This window comes from Patiria miniata, unplaced genomic scaffold (genome assembly GCF_015706575.1).
Source record: "Patiria miniata isolate m_02_andy unplaced genomic scaffold, ASM1570657v1 HiC_scaffold_18, whole genome shotgun sequence".
Classification (NCBI taxonomy): domain Eukaryota; kingdom Metazoa; phylum Echinodermata; class Asteroidea; order Valvatida; family Asterinidae; genus Patiria; species Patiria miniata.
Window position 1 is genome coordinate 14,029,312 of NW_024037056.1, and position 24,652 is coordinate 14,053,963.

The 24,652-nt window shown below is 36.2% G+C and overlaps 1 protein-coding gene across 1 annotated transcript; it reads left to right on the forward strand.

Moving 5' to 3' along the window:
* Window positions 1–614: 614 nt before the first annotated feature.
* On the forward strand, window positions 615–14,259 carry LOC119724739. The gene is made up of 8 exons (XM_038195929.1): window positions 615–784; window positions 2,063–2,160; window positions 2,658–2,710; window positions 2,880–2,980; window positions 3,507–3,658; window positions 4,305–4,482; window positions 4,901–5,010; window positions 12,611–14,259. The coding sequence occupies exons 2-8, from the start codon at window positions 2,079–2,081 to the stop codon at window positions 13,168–13,170; spliced, it is 1,236 nt and encodes a 411-aa protein (XP_038051857.1). The 5' UTR covers window positions 615–784; window positions 2,063–2,078; the 3' UTR covers window positions 13,171–14,259.
* The last annotated feature ends 10,393 nt before the right edge of the window (window positions 14,260–24,652 follow it).

Sequence of the window (24,652 nt, forward strand, 5' to 3'; positions counted from 1 at the left end):
ATTATACCAAATATATCAACAATCTCGATCATTACGTAAATATACCTTCAGTCAACTTGTGCATTACTCGCGGCCAGCATTAGAGGTTGAAGTATTATAAGATATATTTTAAAACCTTCATCAAGTGTAAAACAAACGCCAAATCTCTAGTATTATTTGTATCATTAATAATTAACAGGGACAGAAAGTCAGTCAAATTTAGAGCACCATCGTCCAATACATGATGTTTTTAGGCCAAATACACACAACGTAAAATGCTACAGCCTCAAGTTTTGCCTGGCCGAAAAAAAAAACATATCAGCAGCATTATAGAAGTCTACTAAATATTCGAGGTCACCACTTTTTCCATCCCACGCAAAATGCATACAACCGTGCAGCCGGCACTGGTAGAGTCCAATATATTTTTTAAGGTGAAACACTAATATAATTATTAATATAATAGTATGTTTACCAACTAAAATACAAAATAAAACCACAAAATACATTGTACTGATATTTAATTGTTAAAACGTTCTTTTTTTTCTAACAATAATAATTAGCTAATATACTGTAATTACTTTTTTCAAGTACATTGGTTTCTAAAGGTCCCCCTGTGAACATAATGGTTCATCCTCGAAAAGCAAATAGCAACATAGCCGAACAGGGCGGTCGATTTTTCCACAACAATTTTTGCAATAAATTAGCTTTTCTTTTCACTTTTCTCAATATATTTCTACAAAATATTTTACTTTGTGAAATATAGCAGCCCCTGGTCTAGAAATTAATCTCCATTTCTCCGAAGAAGGTAAGATCTGAGGCCTTTTTATTTTGCTGTTTAATTGTGTTCTGTTTTTCTCATTTTGTTTTGCATTTAGTTTGGGTAAAATGGAGGATGCAATTGTCATTGTGGGAAACCACAACCTATAATGTATAAAATGAAGCCTACGCCTATTTTCTGTTGACTCTCGGTTTTGATATTACTCGGTGAGGCTTCCCGTAATTTTTTTCTTTTTTTTTCTTGTCTTTTTTTGTTGGCTAGCTTCTGTAGTGACTATTGACAACATGGTTATAATTTTTGTTGGTGTAGCCCCACTAGTGTGGCCGTCGGTATGCTGCGCTGAACCTCTAGCCACACACCGTGTTACCGCGCGCTACTGAGGACGAAGTTTCATAAAATCTGCGGTCCGTTTCTTACATTCTCAGTTTCTGACTTTCTTATGGTTGTATTCTATGATGTTTCACCTATCACTTCTGGGATGCTTAGGTCTAATGATGTTCCATTTTCCGAGATATTCTTCAATCTTTCTGGAGCCCATATGCACTCGTGAAACGTCTAAGATTGAAGAATATCTCGGAAAATGGAACATCATTAGACCTAAGCATCCCAGAAGTGATAGGTGAAACATCATAGAGTACAACCATAAGAAAGTAAGAAACTGAGAATGTAAGAAACGGACCGCAGATTTTATGAAACTTCGTCCTCAGTAGCGCGCGGTAACACGGTGTGTGGCTAGAGGTTCAGCGCAGCATACCGACGGCCACACTAGTGGGGCTATTGTTGGTGGTGCTATTGCTAAGCAGTTTTTGATGCGATCCGGGGAAAAAATGTTGCAACCTGACGCCACTTTTTTCTTCATACATCTCAATGAAGGTCATTCATTGCAAAAAGATTATAAGACATGAACCTGGCACTGAGAAATATTTCCAATTTTGTTAGGATATACCTAAAATAAATTCTTGACTCTCCATAGACTTTGTACACAATCGCGGGAGTGGCGTCAGGTTGCAACATTTTTTCCCGATCCAGAACTGATTAAAAATATCAGGAACTAAGAAAAGCGGTATCGGTACTAAAGTTACGTCGCATATTCAAAATTAAAAAAGCTTAATTTGGAAAATAATTGTGTAGTATCTCGTGGTAATTTGTGGATTAATGGAGCTTAAAGCAGACTGAATAAATTTTGCGATCCGGAAAAAGAGAAACAACTTTATTTTTGTATTTTTGTAGTAGGGCCTATTATAGACAGTGACAGAGCAAGGAACAGAGGCTAATTTTGCGCATTACTTTTTATGTTCACGTCAGTTTCAGCATAATCACCATGATGGACGTTCCTCATCGGGTAACAACCTTTGCCTGTTTAGCATTGCTTCTAACTGTTGCCATGGCAACACAATCAGAAGGTGAGCAAGTAAAATTGAGTGTCCGCTAGGTTTGCATTAGCCTGTGTAACTTGGCAGTGAGCCACCAAGAGTTTGCTGTGGAGAGTCCACTTTTCAAGTTTACGGTCGACAAATCATGGCCCATTTGAATGAGTGTCAGTAGACAACTTGAGCTAATATGTTATAGATTGGAGCATAGCGTTCTGTCGCCTTTCAAAAAACACCATATTGATAAAAAGAAAAGAAAAGGGCAAACAGATACTCAAATCATACGCTTATGAAACTACTGACCAGAAAAACTAACAATTTCAAATGTCCCGGGCTGCGAATTTGTCGACCATCTCCCACAATGCACTGGGAAAAATGAACTCTCCGTGGCAAACTCTTGGTGGCGCACTGCATTGTGAATCGCCCGAATTCTCATGGCAACTTGTTTTTGTGTGCATTATCCTTAATTCCATGTACAGTGTTTGTTTATATCGTTAAAATGGATTTTCTGTCTTATTATTTTAAAACAGAAATTAAAGACAACCAGATTTCAATTCGCTTCGACGAAGTCAGCTTGAAACAGGTAATTGAAGTAAAGATTCCATTTAGATTGACGTTAAATCCCACCAGGATTGTTGTTTGCCCTTTTTTTCTTCAAAAGAGCTATTTTCACACTATTTTAAATCTCGGGTGACAAACAAGGCGTAAATATTTACATCAAAGTATTTATCTGGTTTTTTTTGTTCCTCCAGTGGAATGACGATACCAACAAACCTACAGACAAGTTTGTGATGGCTGTGGCTGCTAGTGTTACCACCTACTGCTCTGCGGAAGACTGCGATCTGGGAACCATGTAAGTTAAAAAAAAATTAAAAATAACCCCAACCCTGCTGAATCCAACAGGATCCAACTATATCATATACCCGATGGAGCCTGTTAGATTGAGCAGTAAACCCTTGTGTACATTCCTGAAGCAAAATGTTGGATTCAGCAGGCAACTGAACCGCATTATAACGCCAAGTTGGACTCCGTTGGATTCAGCAGGCAACTGAAAATAAGGCTCAGTGGATTGAGCAGGAAACTCCGGTTGGACTCTGTTGGATTTAGCAGGGTAGTCCTGAGAAAGTATTTGAAAATATTGTCTTGATAAAACAAGTGATTTTTTAGATGTAATTTTGCAGATGTGTGCATCTGATGGTCTAGTGGTGCAGACACTGCACTAGTAAGTAGGAGGTCCTTGGTTCAAGTCCAACCCAAAAAAGGTGTTAACATTTTTCCCTCACTTCTGCTCAGATGGCATGGAGTTGAAAGTTTCCCCGTTAAAGACCAAAAAACATGATTTAAAAAACCTTATATTCGGTCTTGTTTCGTTTGTAAAGGGTTCCGTTTACCGACGAAGATGTTGTGATTCTAGATGGCTACCCATCGGACGAAAATGCCGACGTTCAGATAGTGTTCTATGTCTCGATCGTGACGCAGGACAAACCGGCTGAAGGCAACCAGTATGCCCTGGAGAAGTCAACTCTCGAAAGTAAGAACAAAATTCCTTACACTGACAAAGATTGTTTTGATTTTTTTCCCATCAGACTTATTGGGACGAAGGTTTTGAGTAAGGAATAAAAAAAAAACAGTGTTGTTATCGAGGCCGTCATAAGTCCTCACAAGTCCTTACAAGTCCATCACAAGTTATCACAAGTTACGTCATCCAGTCCCAGATTAAGTCACAAGCTATTCTAATGAACTATGACAAAGGCATTCCTCCACTGTTTTTTGTGATTGGACTTGTGACCAGACTTGTGACCGGACTTGAATTACAACACTTGCAAAAACCACTTTTAACGACATGGTATCTAGGCAGAAAAGGTCACGTGACCATCTGGAGAATTGAACCTTTGCTTAGAATGTACCAGAGGAGGAAACTCAGTTGAACCTTCAATTGTAAAATTTACTGAGCGTCATTCACTGTAGTGAATGTTTATAACTGGGCACTGCTTGGGTTAGCAATCCTACAACGTAACAGCTGGGTTACCAACTAGAGCTGAGCACCAACGTTACCTCCACACGCTGCCAAGCGTATCAGGAATCAACATTTGCCCGACGATAAGGAGAAAGAATCATTGTGTTCTTTAGTCCAAGCAACTGTGTGTAATATATGCTCTTTTTCATCATATCTTCAGCGATCTTGAAGACAAACAAGGCAGACATTGAAAACGCCACCAGTTACGAGGTGGTTTTCATCGGTGACGAGCGCGTCGGGAAGCCCCTGGATGGCACAATGAACAGCATCATGATACCACTGGCCATCGCTACTCTGGTGGTCCTCATCCTGATAACCTTCTGCCTTCACTTCAATGAGTGAGTATCGCAAGTTCTGTCAAATTGGGTTAAAGTCAGTCACAGGTCATCATTAGTCCATCACAAGTCAATTTACAAGTTCATTTATTATCAAGTTGCAAGTTTTGATTGAGTCAGTCAATAATCATTGCAGGTCAATCACAAGTCAATCACAAGTCAATCACAAGTCAGCCACAAGTCAAATCTCAAGCCAATCATAGTCAATCACAAGTCAATCACAAGTCAATCACAAGTCAAATCTTAAGCCAATCATAGTTGATCACAAGCTAATCACAAGTCAAATCACATTTCAATCACAAGTCAATTCGCAAGTCGATCACAACTGCATTCACAACAAGCACTGTCGATATCAACATTTTTCAATAATCGAAATATCTGAAATAGAAAATTTTTTAATTTTGTTTTAAATTTTTGTCAGAAAACGGCAGGAAAAGAAGAGAGGACTTGTGACCAGCAAGCGTGCCGACATCCCATCCAATGATGCCCATGGCGAGGGAATCGTTCTGACGTCCGTCAACAAGAACTCAGGTAAGGTCTCACTGGATGGGCAAATCCAGCCGCCTCAAATAATGTCATTGCTGATTTCCACAGAACTGTTCCCAGATTTCGGGGGAACAAAATAGAGTAGGCAAGCCTATTAAAGCTGTTACCAGAATGGCACAATTTTATTTAATAGATTCCCAATGGGTATTCGCTGGAATTCTTTTCAGGCATCGTGTCTACAGTGGGACGGATTTAACCCATTCATTGGTGTTACGGGTAATCCTATACAATAGCACTGCCCGGCTGACAAGTGATAGTCAGTCGTTGAGATAAGTACAAAGATGACATTAGGCTTGGCACTCTGGGACCGGCAACAAAAATTGATATTTTTGAGACTTGTGCGAAAATCGACTACCACCTTGTGAATTTGTTTATTAACAACTAACATTCAAGGCAATATACAACATTTGCTTTTGCTGTAATTTCCGAACTGGATGGATTGGGGGTAGTACTTTATAGCAGATATTGTTACACTGACTTGTTTAAAGTTTTGTGTTCATAAGATGCTGGAAAATCCAACTTCTTGTAGTCTGGTTCCCTAACCCTACTTCAGACAAATCGGATCGATTTTTAGACGTCGGCATGTCATGTCAGGGAACCAGACTAGCTGGCTTCCACCCGTTCAGGGATGTGTAACTGAAATGTGGACTAATTAAATTTGGTAAATTGGGGGCAGTATTTAAAGAAAAAGAGTCAGTTTCTTCCAATGATGGTCGGCCGACCATCATTGGAAATTGATACAAGAATTCCACTTTACTTGGAAATGACAGCACACCAGGTGCTATGATTTCACAGGATGCTTGAGACTATTATTCACTTACAGTCAAGTAAGGTATTTCATAATAATTTTGTAGTTTGTGTTTTGATGTTTTGCAAATGTTGTATATTACCTTTATGCTGGTGTGAATTTACCAAATTTTGTAACATTCATGTGTGTGAAATAATAGTGTGAACGCTTTTGCTAAAACTTTGTTGCAAATTCCTTGCAATGTAGAAGAATGTTTTGAATGAAATGCGCATCTTAAGTAAGTATACCCGAGTTTTAAATGTTACGGGGATAAAAAAAGGTGATTGAATAATTTCCTTTCCTTGATTTTATCCCTTTATCTTTCAGTTGTGCCCATTGAGCCATCTGATCAAAACAGTAACATAAGTATGTATGTCTTCGGAATGGAACACATTGTCATGTTTTACACCGAGTTTTCTGGTTTCTTTCCCAGAAACAACCACATCCATGCAATGTTTGTCTGCGAATGCATGTTGCAGATCCATCACGTTGCAAGGTGTAGGGAAATTAGAAGTTTGAAAAGTTTGTCATAATTATGATAGTGCAGTCACGATTGCATCATTCTTGATACATGCCAACTGTTGTGCTCGTGAGGAGACCACTTTTAGACAGATGTTCCCCACTGCTAGTCATCATGTCCCCCATGTTACACAACAGACCCTTTCCAAGCCCCACTTCCTTCATTGCAAATTCTGAAATCGGCAACTCAAGTTACCCCCCCCCCCCCAGTTTATCATGATACACCTTTCGTAGTGTCACTTCCCCCTCCCTTGATCTCCTGTGTGCCCCCTGCCTCAATTGTGGCTGTGCCCCTCCCCCACCATGACTCCCCCACCATGACCCACCCACCACGACCCCCCCCCCCCACCCTTCAACTTGATCAACCCTTGAAAATTGGCATCTTGATTGTCTTTGAGTATTAAATAAACATCCCCCGCCTCCTCCCCCATCTGCTCACCCAAGCCCCTCCCACTCCAGAGCCTCTCCCATTGTCCTTAATAAGTACACGTGTATTAAACAGAGTGCACTGTGCATTCCTAATGGCATGACTGAAGCACACAATATACATGTACAGAGAAATTAGAAGCAAGTTGTTATGTGCATAACACTACAAGGACCCAACTAAAAATGTTACATAGGTATCTGATAATAGTAGAGATCCACGTCTTCTGAAGGTTCCATTTTATGTGCACAACCATGGGTGGTTGGGATGTGCACTTCAGTGTGATATATACACTATACAATGTACTTGTATTTTAAATTATGGTGACGTTTGCAAACAAGTCGAGTTGCAGCACAAATAATTCACATACTATGCAAATGTGCATGAGTGCTTCATATTATGAGGTGATGGGGAAAAAGATATTCAAAATTATTCACAAATTGGGACAGTATGAGAAAATGAATCATGCATCTTTATACATGTACCCCTTACAAAAACAATTCTATAGAATTCTATTTAAAAAAAAAATAATAGAACTTCTATAGACAAACCTACAACTCCACACAGCCCCAAAGGCTATAGAAAGAACTGCAAATGTATTCTGTTTTAGAGATTTCTGTCCATGACATCTGTAGCCGTGTTAATGTTTGTTAATCATAGAAATTCATGTTTCTGCTTCTTTGATACATCACAATATTCTACATGTGTCTCGATTGTCATCATTTAGTACGGAACTTTTTCCTCTAAACTTGTCTTCCCCTGGTTAGCTGGTGGCATCAAAAGAAATTTATAACTTTTTTTAATCAAAAAGGGATTAAAAATGAGATCAAAGAAAATATGTGATTCACTGGCAAAAGATTTCTTTGTTTTGTTTTTTTAAGATGGTGGTTGTGGGGTTCGGAAATAAGAGACTTTTTTTTAATCAGACTAAAGCCCGGTTCGTACTTCATGCGGAAGCGAATGCAAAGCGAATTTGACGTCATGAAACATTCGCTGCGAAATTCACCCGAGTTGAAATGTGTTCAACTTTTACGAATTCGCAGCGCGAATACTTGCCATGACGTCACAAATTCGCTTTCGCTTTCGCGCCGAGTATGAACCGGGCCTGAGAAAATCACCCACCATGACCACCAGCTTTCTGCATGGCACCAACACCATTTTCTCAAACGATGGTTGTGATTTAATATCACATTTCCAAACACCATAACTGATGCAAACAACTGACCACCTATGTATCACATCTGTGCAAGATGTATTCAACCGCAGCTGGACGCCAATTCGCTGTGGTGTCGTAGCTGCGGAATTTCAAAATCGATGTGATGTGCAATTTAGTATGTGAACCTCTGTTCAAATCAGGAAAAGTGAATTTTAAAGTAAACTAAGACTACATCTAGTGGTAGTTTTGATCTGAATTGTATATTGACTTGTCGTTTACCTAGTGGGACAGAAAGGGGAAATATTTGGGGGAATTGTGCCTTTGATGATACAAGCATGGCATTTGGCACGCGGTGCCACACGGTCTGGGTACATGTACCGGTACATGTATGTCTACAGAAAGATATTTGGCTATAGGACCATCACAGATTTGTCCTTTGAAAAATATGGGTACAATAACAAGCAATTTTCAACATTTTCAAAATGGCTGCCATTGCTTGTTATTCTACCTATATTTGCATCAAAGGACAAATCTGTGACATCAAAGGCACAATTCCATCACCTATCTGCGGTGCTAAATTGATGACTTCAAATGTGAAGTATTGTCTCAAAAAAGATTTTTTTTTTAAATTCCTGATTTTAATGGAGAATATCACATTAGTCCACTTGTTCATATGTTTTTGAATCTTCTCTTTGAAAATCCTAGCAGTTCCAATGGCCAATAAAGTCAGTCCACAATTTGAACAAAATCGACGTCCAAATTTGTTAGCATTTTACGAATTTTACAACATGGCACTGCTAGGGTTAGATTGTGTGATTCTTCCATTAGTAACTCTTTCTCTTTTACATGTTTTTGTTGTATTTCTTCTCTTTATTCTCAATCCCCATCCCTCCTCTATTTTCTCTTCACCGACTGGCAATCTCCAGAAGATGATGATGACGATGAAAACCCTAAAGCGTAGTCGTCAAGCGTCCCCCGCGACAAGTTTTCTTAAAGTCTCTTTTTTCAGGTATCCATCGTGTCCATGCATGTCAACATCTCGCACCATAAATTTACTAATGGTTCCCGACATTCCAGCTTGATTTTAATTTGGGGCTAATTCGAATCGAAGTAGTTTTTCTCAGGAAAACAAACTGTAGAAATAATACTTGTATATTTGCACGTTTGTACTTTGAAAAGAAAGATACAAATGGACAACTTGTTACGCAACAGAGTCTTTCATAAAATAAAATTAGAAAAGTCAGCCGTGTGCATTTTGGATTTTTTTTCTTGTTTTGGAAATATTTGTTTTTTCTTTACTTGCAGAATAAATTTTTCTCCATCAAATGTCGAATTATTTGGTTCATAAATTTCGGCAACTTAATTTTGATTTATTTTTTCGAGGTCTGAAAAATTTATCAGTGAAACAATTTCTGTGAGTAATTTTGACAAGTTTCCGTTTTTTGTTTTCCCGGTTTTAACTGCCTCATAATCATTAGCCCTAAATCAGCATCATTCTTTGATTACAAAAATTCATTTAACCCTTTTTTTTAAATTTTCTGTGTTCCCCCTGGTCAACCCGTTCCCCACCATCAAACAAAAAATCAAATGCTTGTTTCTTTGTTTTCCCACCGCATCCAAATTATTGCCTTGTCGTGGTTGTGGCACGGTGTCTGTACAAACACACACACTGCCTGCTTTATGTGGCTATTTCAGCCGAGGCACCGGTTCAAGGCGGGGCACCGGCTCAAGTTTGAAAAGGGTCCGTCGCAATCAAACACGCTTGAAAACATCAAAGTGAGTTAACTTGTAAAAGGTTAAACAAAAACAAAAATGCTTCGCCTGCTATTTGCTGTAGTGTCTGCTGATGCTGTTTGTAAAACTTGTTCAGTTTGCCTGCAATTTTTGATTTTTCTTTTGGTTTGTTTTCAAGCTTCATGGATATCGCATTATATTCTTGTAAAAGTTAGTTAGTGTCTTGTAGTGCTTGCTAATTTTGCTTTTGTTTTAATAAGTGGTGGCATAGCTAAACCAGACAGATGAGCATGATTGTATCAATTTACCAAACAAAGTGGCGTGCTGTTTTCCGCAGCCTTCAAAAACATGTCAATATAATCGTTTTTGGAAAGATATGCATACTACTTAAGGCCAAAAAAATAAAATATTCGGTCTCTGGTCAGACCAAAGCTCCGGAATTGATGCGGCGATGCGTTTTTTTGTTTGGTTTTTTTGGGCCTTTTTTTTTTTTGAAGGTTGGATTGTACAGACAAGGTGGGTACTATTTTGCTTTTGTTGTGTCCTCATATACATCGGGGACCTCCATAATTTGCCTTGGTGCCCTCCATCATTTGCCTTGGTGCAATTTCTCCATTCCTTGGTACAAAAATTTGAGGAGGTGCGGCAATAGAGGGCGCTGCTGTAGCTACCGCGGACAAATTGAAGATTTGAATGATTAAAATCGACGCACGCGCTGACCAGAGACCGATTTATTTATTTTTTGGCCTAACCGTTAGTCCTAACTTCTCTGATCCAAGCTTTGATTTCCCAGCGTTTTTAAAGTTGAACAAAGACATTGACAGGAGTAGGGTTTGAACCTGCGACCTCCGGATTGCCGCTCCGGTGCTCTACCAACTGAGCTAGCCAGCCCTGTGGTTGGGGGTTCCCCATTTTGTCAGGGTCTTTGTTCAATTTCTCAGCTACTAGAATTGCCTTTTTTGATCAGCTAACTAAGGAGTAGAGTAGACAAGTTTGAAGTCAGATTTGGGTTCAATTTGAGTATCTGGGATTCAATATTGCAGGCTTTCAAGTATTCCTACTTTTTCTATTTTTTTCACAGTTTTTGTTACCTTGCTCTACTTTTGCTACTTTTTTGCCCCACAACTCAGAGAAGTGAAATCTCATGGAATATTTTTCATAACAGTGTTACACACTGTTGTATGTAAATCACACAATGAAGGGCTTGGGCGCAGGAGTACTGCAACTGTACTTCCAAGAGCTTAGTTGAGGATGGAGCACAAGTGTTGTGAGTACAGAACATGCCAAATGAGCATGGGCGTAGCAAGGGGGGGGGGGGGCACTTGCTGAGGCTTGCTGTGGACATGGTTGAGTATCAACGAAAACTACATGTACATGTGCTCCTGAAAGCCCGCAAAAGTCTAACTTATTATCCTGATTTTGTCCTCCAGAGTCCTACTTTTGTCCTTTTTTTTCTATACTGTTCTCCTACTTTTTTTTACCTGGATTTGCTTCAAAGCCTGCTATTGACTTGAATTTTGTGTCAGGGAGGGTTAACATTGGCATTTAATTGGCCCGGTTTAATTGATGGTTGTTTCTGTGTGAGTTGTTATTCTGGTAATGTACCGTCCATGCATGTTCTGTGGTGGATATGGTGTCTATATTATTGCGTAATTTGCTATGCATGATGGGCAGTGTGCATGCGGATTGGCTAATAACGGGTTAATATTCAGATATGATGGTATAGTGGCACACTAATTTTGGTGATTATATTTAAAATTACCAGATAGTTCTGTGAGCAATTTAAATATTTATATAACATTGTAACCTCTGATATCATGACTGCATGTGTGCCAAAACTGCACTGTTCGAACCTTTAAAAAAATTGTGAAATTGTGAAATTTATATATAAGAATTAAAGAGATTTAGAAAACATGGGGGAAATATGATTTTAAGAGACCAGATTTCTTGCATTGAATAATTCTTGCTGAAATTTGCAGTTGTAATTACACCTAAGCATACATGTATACATGTACCTTCGTGCAAAATATTTCTTTATTTTTTTTTTCTAAAATATTTACCACTGCATTATAATAAGGGATGGTATTTCTATTCATATTTGTTGATTTATTATTAATGTAAAAAAGTACCGTCTGAGTAAATATTACTCTGTCGTCCTGGTGATTCCCATAAAAAAAAATATCATAATTTGTCAATAGAGCCCATCCCTATTTACATCACCATTGTACGTGTTCTTCACGGTTTGTGAACGCAACAACCCTCATCTAGTTGATTGCACCTGACGTGGCATGCCCACAAAGCGTAACATTCCTTACTGCATATTGACAGATAATACGACCTGCATGTATTTATTATGCTAATTAGTACTGAACAAGGGCGTTCATAGACTTGCTATCAGTCACACCATTTCTATAATCCATATTTGCATTCCAACTGGAATACTAACAAAATGTGTACTCAATTTCCACTTGTATCAATTTAGTTTTTTGCATCCATTGTTTTCAATCTTATCTTTTCTTTTTTAACTTCTTTTTTGTTCATTTAGTTGCTGACATTTAATCCTTTTGTCAAATTTAAGTAAAATTTACAAGAGAAAACACAGATTGTTATGAGGTTTTGGACTCTAAAAAATTAAACGAATAAGATTCAATCGTTTTTTTATATAATTAAGCATACACTTGTTCCTAGTCTCTTCAAATCTCCCTTCTGCCTTGCTTACATTAGATCAATGCTTTACCATAAATACAAGCTTCTCATGCAAACATAAACCATTTCAAAATTAGTGCATTTTTTCTTTGTAGAAAAAAAAGTAGATGAAAGCATTTCCAGAAAGATGTCTATTTTTAGTTTGCAAATTTGCTGTTCAAAAAGAAAGTTTTTGAAAACAAAGGCTTTGCTTGCATCCTTTGTCGTTGAGCAATTTCTTATTTTTGGTTATTGTTTATTTTATTTTCTGCTTTTTCAGGCAAGGAAAAGAAAACAGGTTGTCGAGAACCGAGACGCAAGAAGAAGAAACTTGGCAGCAGCAAAAATGGAGAAACTCCCGACGAAACCGGGTCGGCTACGACCACACAGCATATAGATGTCCACCCCATCCCTCAAGCTAATGGCACAAACTCCGTCCATCCCACTTCTGACCCCAAACAGGGACCAACCGTCAACGGTTCCCATGCCTCGGTCAACACCAACACCAATTCTAACAAGGACTGGGACATTCGCAACGCAGCCCCCGTGAAAACGAAAAGAGGCGAGAAGTATCGCTCGCGACAGATCGAACCACCGCCGTTCAATTCGGATGCAAGACACGCATCCCAAGATGGCGCGACGGAATTCCTTATTGACTCGGACGTTGCAAGCCACTCCTCTAACCCCGGCTGCATTGACAATGGGACGGACGAACACCACGGCGACTATCAAGGCAGTCAGGCGAGGGCAGCAGACAAGGAATACCTCATCCAGCCTCAAGGTCGGTTACCCCCGCTGGTCAGAACTTCTGATAGTTCATCTCCGGCGATAGAGCTGTAAAGGAAAGTTGTAATCCATTTTGACTTCGCTTGTGTGTGATTTTGCCGTCCCTCTTTGATAAGCCTTAGAGAGCCAGAACCGGCTGTGAAACAACAGATTTTATTCCCCTTGAAAAAAAAAAAGAAGGAAACCCACTTTTGACAGCAATTTTCACCTACTTGTTGAGCATATTTCAAAAATTCAATTTAATGGTCACCAAAAAAAATGATTGCTAATACAATTTTGTCTCTGAGATATGGTAGTTTAAAAATTTTGTTCATGGACAGCTAATCCATCCGCTTGACTTAGCTCCGGATCTGGATTTGAATAATAATAACAATAACACATTCTTATATAGCGCATTTCAGGAGCTCGCAATGTGCTGTATAATTCATAAACAATTAAATACACGACTAAGGAAAACAATTTTCAAATAAATGAGCCACAACAATTCCAAGTCAGTTATTGATCGCAATGACACTGGGAGAGAATTCCAAAGTCTGAAGACAAAAAAATACACTAGACATACACGTGGACAACAGTGATTTTGGTGACTTGTACATGACATCAAATTAGCACAATAGCATGATTCTTGCGATTCTTTAAAAGATTTTGTTTTGCACCACGTATGGTTCAAGAGCTATACTTCACTACATTATAGAAAAGTTCAAATAAGTTAAGTAAGTAGGTTAAAATTCCTTTCGAAATTGGGTTTCCTTCTTTTTGCACCACTAAGTGGAGGACACCCCTGCCATGGCTCTCCAAGGGTTAAGCATTATATTAAGTCTCTAGAAAAAAATCTTTAGAAGTATATATTTAAGGTAAAAAGAGTTTTATTCAATTTTGCTGCTGTCAAGTTAATGATTTTTACTTATTTATTTCTTTTTTACCCTTTTTGTAATCTTTATTGTAAGAATTCAATGTAGAAGTGTGCATGATATTAGGTTCAGTTTTTAATATGGTGGTTGCAATATCTAACTATTAACTTTAAGAAAAAACATTGTGCTATGGTGTATATACATTGCCATTTGGCAATACCATTTTAAAACTGTAGATGTCCTTCAATTGATTTGTGTCCATTTCTATCGCGAGCATCTTTTGGGACTTTCATTTTGGGAACATGGCTTTTTTGCGTGAAAGAAAACAGTGTTCCTGGTGCAGTTTTGTGGATGAACATGTTCTTGCATGTACTCCAGCATAGCTGTGAGATGCTCCCTTACAATGGGAGACTTTTGTACATGGAGATTACTCTTTTAATTGATTGAAAACACCTGTCGTTTAATTCTGTACTTGATCCCCATCAGTGTGATTGATTCATGTAGATACAGTCGAGTCTTGTTAATACAAACTCGTTCGGACCTAGCCAAATTGTTTGTTATATCAGAAGTTTGTATTAAGAGGAACATCAGTCCCATTCATTGTGCACATAAATGCACAGCGGGGACTAAGGCTTTATGTTTGTTATAACCAGAATTTTGTATTAACAGAGTTTGTACTAACGAGATTGGACTGTAATTTATTCCATGCAGTACTTGTTTGCTCAAATTCGTTTATCTTTCATCATGTTCATTACCAAGTGCCAGTCAATCCGTACAGTACTTCCTATCTATTTTTTGCACCAATTGCACGTACTACTACTGAATAGTGTTTTGTGACTCGGTGGTATCGCTGAACCAGTATTTCGAATGTTGGGCCAACATTAAAAATGATCACGCTCCCTCTCCTCAGTAACTTTTCCAAGGCCAAATCATTTTAAGACTAGTACTAGCCCATTCAGGTAGAAGAACTCGTCAATTTCATGTATTAGAACAACGGATGGGATGCAATCTTTAAATGTGTATGCAAATCCTTGCTTGTAAATATATACAAAAGATTTGCCTTTCAAAGCATTTTTTTTTATAATCTTGACAATTTTGAGATGAAACAAATAATCATCGTAATGAGTTGTGCGGTCGATTTGAGTTTTATGGCTTCGATGTTATATTTTGGTTGCTATTATTTAACAGGGTATGCTAGTTGCAATCATAGTATCACAAATGAGCAGTTTTTTGCTGGTAGCAAGCATTTTGCATGCTCTCCACAAAACAATGATTAATCTATTCTTTGTCAAATATAATATTATAAGTAAACATTTTTCCCCTAAACTGTTAAACTGACGGGCAGCCTTTATAAATGTGTTCCACTTTTGCCAGTTCATCAGTCCAGCTAAGGGAACCATTTTACATCATTTCGGGTTTTTTTTTTATAAAACTAGTCTTTCAGCAAACGTTTTGACTTCGTTTTAAATCACAGTTGTACTGGTGTAGTATTTTGTGTTTATTTTGAGATTTTTAAAGGGGTTATTGTTTCATGAGACATGATGTGTAAATTATAGTAGTTTTTTTTTAATGTTCTGGAATTTTTGGAATGCTTTTGAAGATTTTTTTATTACTGCTTTGATCTGTTATTTATTTAACTTTTTGCTTGTTTTATTAAACACATAAAATGTTATTGGTGTGATTGCATTTAAAGGTAATATTTGGTCTTTAAATCAGGAACAAAATGAAGTGTTTAAAATGAGCTCAGTCGATCATCATTGCAAGGTTTTTATTTTTTGAAGAAGTCTTTTCTTAAAAACAGTCCTGCATATTGTCTTATTACAGTTTTCCACTTCCATGCCTGAATTGTATACCTCTTTGCATATTGCGGAATAATAATGTGTGAAAAAAAGTATCATTGTTTCTTTGTTTGTACTGTAAAATTAAGTTATTGCTGCAGGCCACACCAACTACTGAAGAACATTCATGACGTGCTCCAAAAATATTAATGTTCATTCTCGGACATCGTGGGGTTTTTTTCACCAAAATTTTGTAAGAATGGTTTGAATATTGCAAAATACTTCCTGGCTGTAAATGTTTTTTTTGCGTCGTTTTTAGAAAACTCATTTTTTGGCCAAATTTCATTTAAAATGCAATTTTTGTCAAAAAATAAAATTGCTCCAAATTTCCTCGAAAGACTCCTAAGGGACCCTAGAACACATTCCAACTCTAGTTAGGGAGAAGATATATCATTAAAAAATATCATATTTTGGCCAAATTTCATTAAAAATGTAAGGCTAACCCCTTGCATTTTTTGTCAATTTTGGCCAAAAAAATGAAATTGGTCGAACCTTCCTGGAAAGACTCCTAAGGGACACTCGAACACATTCCAACTCGATTTAGGGACAGATATATCAATAAAAAAAAAATAATATTTTGGCCAATTTTCATAAAAAAATGTAAGGCTAACCCCTTGCATTTTTTGTCAATTTTGGCCAAAAAATGAAATTGCTCGAAACTTCCTGGAAAGACTCCTGAGGGACCCTGGAACACATTCCAATTCGATTTAGGGACAGATATATCAATACAAAAAAAATAATATTTTGGCCAATTTTCATAAAAAATGTAAGGCTAACCCCTTGCATTTTTTTCAATTTTGGCCAAAAAATGAAATTGCTCGAAACTTCATGGAAAGACTCCTGAGGGACCCTCGAACACATTCCAACTCGATTTAGGGACAGATATATCAATACAAAAAAAATAATATTTTGGCCAATTTTCATAAAAAATGTAAGGCTAACCCCTTACATTTTTTTCAATTTTGGCCAAAAAATGAAATTGCTCGAAACTTCATGGAAAGACTCCTAAGGGACCCTGCAACACATTCCAACTTGATTTATGGACAGATATATCAATACAAAAAAAATAATATTTTGGCCAATTTTCATAAAAAATGTAAGGCTAACCCTTTGCATTTTTTGTCAATTTTGGTCAAAAAATGAAATTGCTCGAAACTTCCTGGAAAGACTCCTAAGGGACCCTGGAACACATTCCAACTCGATTTAGGGACAGATATATCAATACAAAAAAAATAATATTTTGGCCAATTTTCATAAAAAAATGTAAGGCTAACCCCTTGCATTTTTTTCATTTTTGGCCAAAAAATGAAATTGCTCGAAACTTCATGGAAAGACTCCTAAAGGACCCTGCAACACATTCCAACTTGATTTAGGGACAGATATATCAATACAAAAAAAATAATATTTTGGCCAATTTTCATAAAAAATGTAAGGCTAACCCCTTGCATTTTTTGTCAATTTTGGTCAAAAAATGAAATTGCTCGAAACTTCATGGAAAGACTCCTAAGGGACCCTGGAACACATTCCAACTTGATTTATGGACAGATATATCAATACAAAAAAAAATAATATTTTGGCCAATTTTCATAAAAAATGTAAGGCTAACCCCTTGCATTTTTTGTCAATTTTGGTCAAAAAATGAAATTGCTCGAAACTTCCTGGAAAGACTCCTAAGGGACCCTGGAACACATTCCAACTCGATTTAGGGACAGATATATCAATACAAAAAAAATAATATTTTGGCCAATTTTCATAAAAAAATGTAAGGCTAACCCCTTGCATTTTTTTCATTTTTGGCCAAAAAATGAAATTGCTCGAAACTTCATGGAAAGACTCCTAAAGGACCCTGGAACACATTCCAACTTGATTTAGGGACAGATATATCAATACAAACAAAATAATATTTTGGCCAATTTTCATAAAAAATGTAAGGCTAACCCCTTGCATTTTTTGTCAATTTAGGTCAAAAAATGAAATTGCTCGAAACTTCATGGAAAGACTCCTAAGGGACCCTGGAACACATTCCAACTCGATTTAGGGACAGATATATCAATACAAAAACAAATAATATTTTGGCCAATTTTCATAAAAAATGTAAGGCTAACCCCTTGCATTTTTTTCAATTTTGGCCAAAAAATGAAATTGCTCGAAACTTCATGGAAAGACTCCTAAGGGACCCTGGAACACATTCCAACTCGATTTAGGGACAGATATATCAATACAAAAAAAATAATATTTTGGCCAATTTTCATAAAAAATGTAAGGCTAACCCCTTACATTTTTTTCAATTTTGGCCAAAAAATGAAATTGCTCGAAACTTCCTGGAAAGACTCCTAAGGGACCCTGCAACACATTCCAACTCGATTTAGGGACAGATATATCAATACAAAAAAAATAATATTTTGGCCAATTTTCATAAAAAAATGTAAGGCTAACCCCTTGCATTTTTTTCAATTTTGGCCAAAAAATGAAATTGCTCGAAACTTCCTTGAAAGACTCCTAAGGGATCCTGCAACACATTCCAACTTGATTTAGGGACAGATATATCAATACAAAAAAAATAATATTTTGGCCAATTTTCATAAAAAATGTAAGGCTAACCCCTTGCATGTTTTTCAATTTTGGCCAAAAAATGAAATTGCTCGAAACTTCCTGGAAAGACTCCTGAGGGACCCTCGAACACATTCCAACTCGATTTAGGGACAGATATATCAATACAAAAAAAATAATATTTTGGCCAATTTTCATAAAAAATGTAAGGCTAACCCCTTACATTTTTTTCAATTTTGGCCAAAAAAATGAAATTGCTCGAAACTTCATGGAAAGACTCCTAAGGGACCCTGCAACACATTCCAACTTGATTTATGGACAGATATATCAATACAAAAAAAATAATATTTTGGCCAATTTTCATAAAAAATGTAAGGCTAACCCTTTGCATTTTTTGTCAATTTTGGTCAAAAAATGAAATTGCTCGAAACTTCCTGGAAAGACTCCTAAGGGACCCTGAAACACATTCCAACTCGATTTAGGGACAGATATATCAATACAAAAAAAATAATATTTTGGCCAATTTTCATAAAAAAATGTAAGGCTAACCCCTTGCATTTTTTTCATTTTTGGCCAAAAAATGAAATTGCTCGAAACTTCATGGAAAGACTCCTAAAGGACCCTGCAACACATTCCAACTTGATTTAGGGACAGATATATCAATACAAAAAAAATAATATTTTGGCCAATTTTCATAAAAAATGTAAGGCTAACCCCTTGCATTTTTTGTCAATTTTGGTCAAAAAATGAAATTGCTCGAAACTTCATGGAAAGACTCCTAAGGGACCCTGGAACACATTCCAACTTGATTTATGGACAGATATATCAATACAAAAAAAAATAATATTTTGGCCAATTTTCATAAAAAATGTAAGGCTAACCCCTTGCATTTTTTGTCAATTTTGGTCAAAAAATGAAATTGCTCGAAACTTCCTGGAAAGACTCCTAAGGGACCCTGGAACACATTCCAACTCGATTTAGGGACAGATATATCAATACAAAAAAAATAATATTTTGGCCAATTTTCATAAAAAAATGTAAGGCTAACCCCTTGCATTTTTTTCATTTTTGGCCAAAAAATGAAATTGCTCGAAACTTCATGGAAAGACTCCTAAAGGACCCTGGAACACATTCCAACTTGATTTAGGGACAGATATATCAATACAAACAAAATAATATTTTGGCCAATTTTCATAAAAAATGTAAGGCTAACCCCTTGCATTTTTTGTCAATTTTGGTCAAAAAATGAAATTGCTCGAAACTTCATGGAAAGACTCCTAAGGGACCCTGGAACACATTCCAACTCGATTTAGGGACAGATATATCAATACAAAAACAAATAATATTTTGGCCAATTTTCATAAAAAATGTAAGGCTAACCCCTTGCATTTTTTTCAATTTTGGCCAAAAAATGAAATTGCTCGAAACTTCATGGAAAGACTCCTAAGGGACCCTGGAACACATTCCAACTCGATTTAGGGACAGATATATCAATACAAACAAAATCATATTTTGGCCAATTTTCATAAAAAATGTAAGGCTAACCCCTTACATTTTTTTCAATTTTGGCCAAAAAATGAAATTGCTCGAAACTTCCTGGAAAGACTCCTAAGGGACCCTGCAACACATTCCAACTCGATTTAGGGACAGATATATCAATACAAAAAAAATAATATTTTGGCCAATTTTCATAAAAAAATGTAAGGCTAACCCCTTGCATTTTTTTCAATTTTGGCCAAAAAATGAAATTGCTCGAAACTTCCTTGAAAGACTCCTAAGGGATCCTGCAACACATTCCAACTTGATTTAGGGACAGATATATCAATACAAAAAAAATAATATTTTGGCCAATTTTCATAAAAAATGTAAGGCTAACCCCTTGCATGTTTTTCAATTTTGGCCAAAAAATGAAATTGCTCGAAACTTCATGGAAAGACTCCTAAGGGACCCTGCAACACATTCCAACTTGATTTAGGGACAGATATATCAATACAAAAAAAATAATATTTTGGCCAATTTTCATAAAAAAATGTAAGGCAAACCCCTTGCATTTTTTTCAATTTTGGCCAAAAAATGAAATTGCTCGAAACTTCCTTGAAAGACTCCTAAGGGACCCTCGAACACATTCCAATTCGATTTAGGGACAGATATATCAATACAAAAAAATAATATTTTGGCCAATTTTCATAAAAAATATAAGGCTAACCCCTTGCATTTTTTGTCAATTTTGGTCAAAAAATGAAATTGCTCGAAACTTCCTGGAAAGACTCCTAAGGGACCCTGGAACACATTCCAACTCGATTTAGGGACAGATATATCAATACAAAAAAATAATATTTTGGCTAATTTTCATAAAAAATGTAAGGCTAAAAATGTAAGGCTAACCCCTTACATTTTTTTCAATTTTGGCTAAAAAATGAAATTGCTCGAAACTTCCTGGAAAGACTCCTAAGGGACCCTGGAACACATTCCAATTCGATTTAGGGACAGATATATCAATACAAACAAAAATAATATTTTGGCCAATTTTCATAAAAAATGTAAGGCTAACCCCTTGCATTTTTTTCAATTTTGGCCAAAAAATGAAATTGCTCGAAACTTCCTTGAAAGACTCCTAAGGGACCCTGGAACACATTCCAACTCGATTTAGGGACAGATATATCAATACAAAAAAAATAATATTTTGGCCAATTTTCATAAAAAAATGTAAGGCTAACCCCTTGCATTTTTTTCATTTTTGGCCAAAAAATGAAATTGCTCGAAACTTCATGGAAAGACTCCTAAAGGACCCTGCAACACATTCCAACTTGATTTATGGACAGATATATCAATACAAAAAAAATAATATTTTGGCCAATTTTCATAAAAAATGTAAGGCTAACCCCTTGCATTTTTTGTCAATTTTGGTCAAAAAATGAAATTGCTCGAAACTTCATGGAAAGACTCCTAAGGGACCCTGGAACACATTCCAACTCGATTTAGGGACAGATATATCAATACAAAAAAAATAATATTTTGGCCAATTTTCATAAAAAAATGTAAGGCTAACCCCTTGCATTTTTTTCATTTTTGGCCAAAAAATGAAATTGCTCGAAACTTCATGGAATGACTCCTAAAGGACCCTGGAACACATTCCAACTTGATTTAGGGACAGATATATCAATACAAACAAAATAATATTTTGGCCAATTTTCATAAAAAATGTAAGGCTAACCCCTTGCATTTTTTGTCAATTTTGGTCAAAAAATGAAATTGCTCGAAACTTCATGGAAAGACTCCTAAGGGACCCTGGAACACATTCCAACTTGATTTAGGGACAGATATATCAATACAAAAACAAATAATATTTTGGCCAATTTTCATAAAAAATGTAAGGCTAACCCCTTGCATTTTTTTCAATTTTGGCCAAAAAATGAAATTGCTCGAAACTTCATGGAAAGACTCCTAAGGGACCCTGGAACACATTCCAACTCGATTTAGGGACAGATATATCAATACAAAAAAAATAATATTTTGGCCAATTTTCATAAAAAATGTAAGGCTAACCCCTTACATTTTTTTCAATTTTGGCCAAAAAATGAAATTGCTCGAAACTTCCTGGAAAGACTCCTAAGGGACACTGCAACACATTCCAACTCGATTTAGGGACAGATATATCAATACAAAAAAAATAATATTTTGGCCAATTTTCATAAAAAAATGTAAGGCTAACCCCTTGCATTTTTTTCAATTTTGGCCAAAAAATGAAATTGCTCGAAACTTCCTTGAAAGACTCCTAAGGGATCCTGCAACACATTCCAACTTGATTTAGGGACAGATATATCAATACAAAAAAAATAATATTTTGGCCAATTTTCATAAAAAATGTAAGGCTAACCCCTTGCATGTTTTTCAATTTTGGCCAAAAAATGAAATTGCTCGAAACTTCATGGAAAGACTCCTAAGGGACCCTGCAACACATTCCAACTTGATTTAGGGACAGATATATCAATACAAAAAAAATAATATTTTGGCCAATTTTCATAAAAAAATGTAAGGCTAACCCCTTGCATTTTTTTCAATTTTGGCCAAAAAATGAAATTGCTCGAAACTTCCTTGAAAGACTCCTAAGGGACCCTCGAACACATTCCAATTCGATTTAGGGACAGATATATCAATACAAAAAAATAATATTTTGGCCAATTTTCATAAAAAATGTAAGGCTAACCCCTTGCATTTTTTGTCAATTTTGGTCAAAAAATGAAATTGCTCGAAACTTCCTGGAAAGACTCCTAAGGGACCCTGGAACACATTCCAACTCGATTTAGGGACAGATATATCAATACAAAAAAATAATATTTTGGCTAATTTTCATAAAAAATGTAAGTCTAAAAATGTAAGGCTAACCCCTTACATTTTTTTCAATTTTGGCCAAAAAATGAAATTGCTCGAAACTTCCTGGAAAGACTCCTAAGGGACCCTGGAACACATTCCAATTCGATTTAGGGACAGATATATCAATACAAACAAAAATAATATTTTGGCCAATTTTCATAAAAAATGTAAGGCTAACCCCTTGCATTTTTTTCAATTTTGGCCAAAAAATGAAATTGCTCGAAACTTCCTTGAAAGACTCCTAAGGGACCCTGGAACACATTCCAACTCGATTTAGGGACAGATATATCAATACAAAAAAAATAATATTTTGGCCAATTTTCAAAAAAATGTAAGGCTAACCCCTTACATTTTTTTCAATTTTGGCCAAAAAATGAAATTGCTCGAAACTTGCTGGAAAGACTCCTAAGGGACCCTGGAACACATTCCAACTTGATTTATGGACAGATATATCAATACAACAAAAATAATATTTTGGCCAATTTTCATAAAAAATGTAAGGCTAACCTCTTGCATTTTTTGTCAATTTTGGTCAAAAAATGAAATTGCTCGAAACTTCCTGGAAAGACTCCCTAGGGACCCTGGAACACATTCCAACTCGATTTAGGGACAGATATATCAATACAAAAAAAATAATATTTTGGCCAATTTTCATTAAAAATGTAAGGCTAACCCCTTGCATTTTTTGTCAATTTTGGTCAAAAAATGAAATTGCTCGAAACTTCATGGAAAGACTCCTAAGGGACCCTGGAACACATTTCAACTCGATTTAGGGACAGATATATCAATACAAAACAAATAATATTTTGGCCAATTTTCATAAAAAATGTAAGGCTAACCCCTTGCATTTTTTGTCAATTTTGGTCAAAAAATGAAATTGCTCGAAACTTCCTTGAAAGACTCCTAAGGGACCCTGGAACACATTCCAACTCGATTTAGGGCCAGATATATCAATACAAAAAAATAATATTTTGGCCAATTTTCATAAAAAATGTAAGGCTAACCCCTTGCATTTTTTTCAATTTTGGCCAAAAAATGAAATTGCTCGAAACTTCCTGGAAAGACTCCTAAGGGACCCTGGAACACATTCCAACTCGATTTAGGGACAGATATATCAATACAAAAAAATATATATTTTGGCCAATTTTCATAAAAAATGTAAGGCTAACCCCTTGCATTTTTTTCATTTTTGGCCAAAAAATGAAATTGCTCGAAACTTCATGGAAAGACTCCTAAAGGACCCTGCAACACATTCCAACTTGATTTAGGGACAGATATATCAATACAAAAAAAATAATATTTTGGCCAATTTTCATAAAAAATGTAAGGCTAACCCCTTGCATTTTTTGTCAATTTTGGTCAAAAAATGAAATTGCTCGAAACTTCCTGGAAAGACTCCTAAGGGACCCTGGAACACATTTCAACTCGATTTAGGGACAGATATATCAATACAAAACAAATAATATTTTGGCCAATTTTCATAAAAAATGTAAGGCTAACCCTTTGCATTTTTTGTCAATTTTGGTCAAAAAATGAAATTGCTCGAAACTTCCTGGAAAGACTCCTAAGGGACCCTGGAACACATTCCAACTCGATTTAGGGACAGATATATCAATACAAAAAAAATAATATTTTGGCCAATTTTCATAAAAAATGTAAGGCTAACCCCTTGCATTTTTTGTCAATTTTGGCCAAAAAATGAAATTGCTCGAAACTTCCTGGAAAGACTCCTAATGGACCCTGGAACACATTCCAACTCGATTTAGGGACAGATATATCAATACAAAAAAAATAATATTTTGGCTAATTTTCATAAAAAATGTAAGGCTAACCCCTTACATTTTTTTCAATTTTGGCCAAAAAATGAAATTGCTCGAAACTTCCTGGAAAGACTCCTAAGGGACCCTGGAACACATTCCAACT

What these genes read in the sequence shown, in the direction of transcription:
- LOC119724739 (XM_038195929.1), top strand. Translation starts at nt 2,079, where the DNA reads ATGATGGACGTTCCTCATCGGGTAACAACCTTTGCCTGTTTAGCATTG. An exon ending in GGAGAAGTCAACTCTCGAAA is followed by an intron (nt 3,659 to 4,304) that starts GTAAGAACAAAA and finishes TCATATCTTCAG; the next exon opens with CGATCTTGAAGACAAACAAG. An exon ending in TTCTGCCTTCACTTCAATGA is followed by an intron (nt 4,483 to 4,900) that starts GTGAGTATCGCA and finishes AATTTTTGTCAG; the next exon opens with AAAACGGCAGGAAAAGAAGA.